The sequence below is a fragment of the Varanus komodoensis genome, unplaced genomic scaffold (genome assembly GCF_004798865.1).
Source record: "Varanus komodoensis strain SLA01 unplaced genomic scaffold, ASM479886v1 scaffold6880, whole genome shotgun sequence".
Classification (NCBI taxonomy): Eukaryota; Metazoa; Chordata; class Lepidosauria; order Squamata; family Varanidae; genus Varanus; species Varanus komodoensis.
The window spans coordinates 1-2,131 of NW_025336331.1; the positions used below are offsets into that span (position 1 = coordinate 1).

Sequence of the window (2,131 nt, forward strand, 5' to 3'; positions counted from 1 at the left end):
GGTCCCACTTGAGGGGGCTTTTAAAGACCCCCTTTTAAAGAGAGAGATTGGAACAGATAGGATTTATCCAACTAGCATTTTACTTCTCTCTCACTCTGCTAATTCCCGCCTGGCTTCTACCATTACTGGTCTTTGGGGCTGTGTTCTACGGTGCTTTCCACTGTTCCATTTTGCCGGGATATTAACATGGTGTCGGCCGCACAGAGAGCCATTGACTCCACAGAGCCATTACTGAGCGAGGGCCTCATTTGGGGGTGGGGGGGCTGTCCCAACCAGATGGGCAAAGGACACAGAGCTCAGAGTCAGGGCTTGAAAACAGGCTTTTACCTTCTTAGTTGCTGGAGGAGCAATACAGGAGTGTCATAGAGCGGCTCACGGGGTGCACCACAATGTCCTGAGCTGAAAAGGAATCCTACCAGCAGAGCAACGCCCTCTCAGGCCCGCAGGGAAGCAGTCTCTATGGCATGCAACAAGGGGGACCCCCTTTTTCACTTTGAGTTTAACGGGGCTAGCACTTGCAGGGAGGCCTGTCTCTGCAGAAGCCTCGACCCAGAAGCCCTCGGGGATGTCAGTCAACAGTTCCTGTTGCAACAAGGAAGCGTCAACCTTCTCCCCAGGGGACTGAGGCTGCCATCAAAGTGGAGAAGGATTTCTCGTTCCGTATTTACAAATACAATTTGCAAAGGAGGTCACAACTTCCCAAGTGCGGGCAACTGCAGGGCTGGGGCATCCAGGGGCCAACAGCCACAGCCCGGGAGGAGGGGGTATTAACAGCTGCCCCTTCTTACAACAGAGACGCCTGGCCAAGAGTGGGCTAGGGCGAGACGAGCAGCAGCAGCAGCAGCAGCAGAGCTCTGCATTTAGATTGGGCCCTTTACCTCTCCTGAGAAAGCCAAGGGGGCTCTCCGGGCTCTTTCTTACCCTCACAGCAGCAACCCTGTAGGGCGGGCGAGGCTGGGACTCTTTCCAAGGGAGGTCTCCCCTTGCCTAATGCGGGGAAGTGTGCAGCGGCCTGCCACGCATCCATCTGAGGACTGANTCTCCGGGCTCTTTCTTATCCTCACAGCAGCAACCCTGTAGGGCGGGCGAGGCTGGGACTCTTTCCAAGAGAGGTCTCCCCTTGTCCAATGCGGGGAAGTGTGCAGCGGCCTGCCAAGCATTGCTTTGAGGACTAAGCTGATCCGTCTCATGGCGAGGGAACCTGCCAGGCATGCATCTAAGCCAGAACTGCGCTGAGCTGTCCCCGTGAGGAGGACACAGCCCTTGCTCCCCTTCAACCCACACTCGCCCCCACACAGGGGCTGCTCGCCTGCCTTGAGAAGAATTCGGAGCAGCGGCTCTCTTGCCAGGAGGCATTTCCCGTCTGCACTGTATACGCAAGCTGCTTTTCCTCCCCCACTAAGCCTTCACGGCAGCCACCCTGTGGGGCCAAATCCCCACTCAGCTTCACAGCTACACCACGGGGACAAAGGCAGGTCTGCCTGGTCCGCAGTCCAACAGGTGAACCGCGCCCCACCCTGCCCATCCAGACAGAGCCTCAAGTGAGCGGCACTGGTGTCTATGGCCAAAGGAGCCGCCTCCGACCGCACCCTCTTCGTACAGCACCGCTGCCAGCAGGCGCAATTCGCAGTGCCGAGCGGGGAGGTGTTGGCTTGACCCCTAGTGGAAAGGGGCTGCTCCCTCGTGCTGGCCCAGGACCCTTTCCTTCTCTTCCCAATGCTATAGGAGCTCGCTTTTTCAACGGACCAAGGCATTGCCCATGAAGGCTGGCTTGCCGAGCCCCTATCCGCTCAACTACCACCATGGCTGTCCCCCTTGAAGAGAGATGCAAGCTCTGTCCAAACCCAGGCAAAAATCATGCTGGGAATGTCGAGTGCTCTGCATGAAGAAACACTTCCCTGGCACAGGGAGACTCCAACGCTGCGCTCAGTCCTCTCGATAAAGGGGTATCTGGTGTGATGGGACTGGAAAACGCCTCAGCATGGGCTCCACCTCATAAAGAGGCTGGCCTGCCACGAGTCTAATCTGGCACTCGGCTCCGGCCTCCCCATGAAGGGGAAGCTGGCCTGGCGTGCCTGGAAATCTCCAAAGTGGGCCCCACCTCATAAAGAGGGTGGCCCGCCACGAGTCT

The 2,131-nt window shown here is 57.7% G+C and overlaps 1 protein-coding gene across 1 annotated transcript in view; it reads right to left on the bottom strand.

The window, feature by feature from the left end:
* Positions 1–1,926: 1,926 nt before the first annotated feature.
* LOC123033900 overlaps positions 1,927–2,131 on the bottom strand; it is a 1,962-nt gene continuing 1,757 nt past the window's right edge. Inside the window, exon 3 of the mRNA XM_044450806.1 lies at positions 1,927–2,101. Coding sequence (XP_044306741.1) covers positions 1,927–2,101 — 175 coding nt within the window. The remainder of the gene's footprint in view (positions 2,102–2,131) is intronic.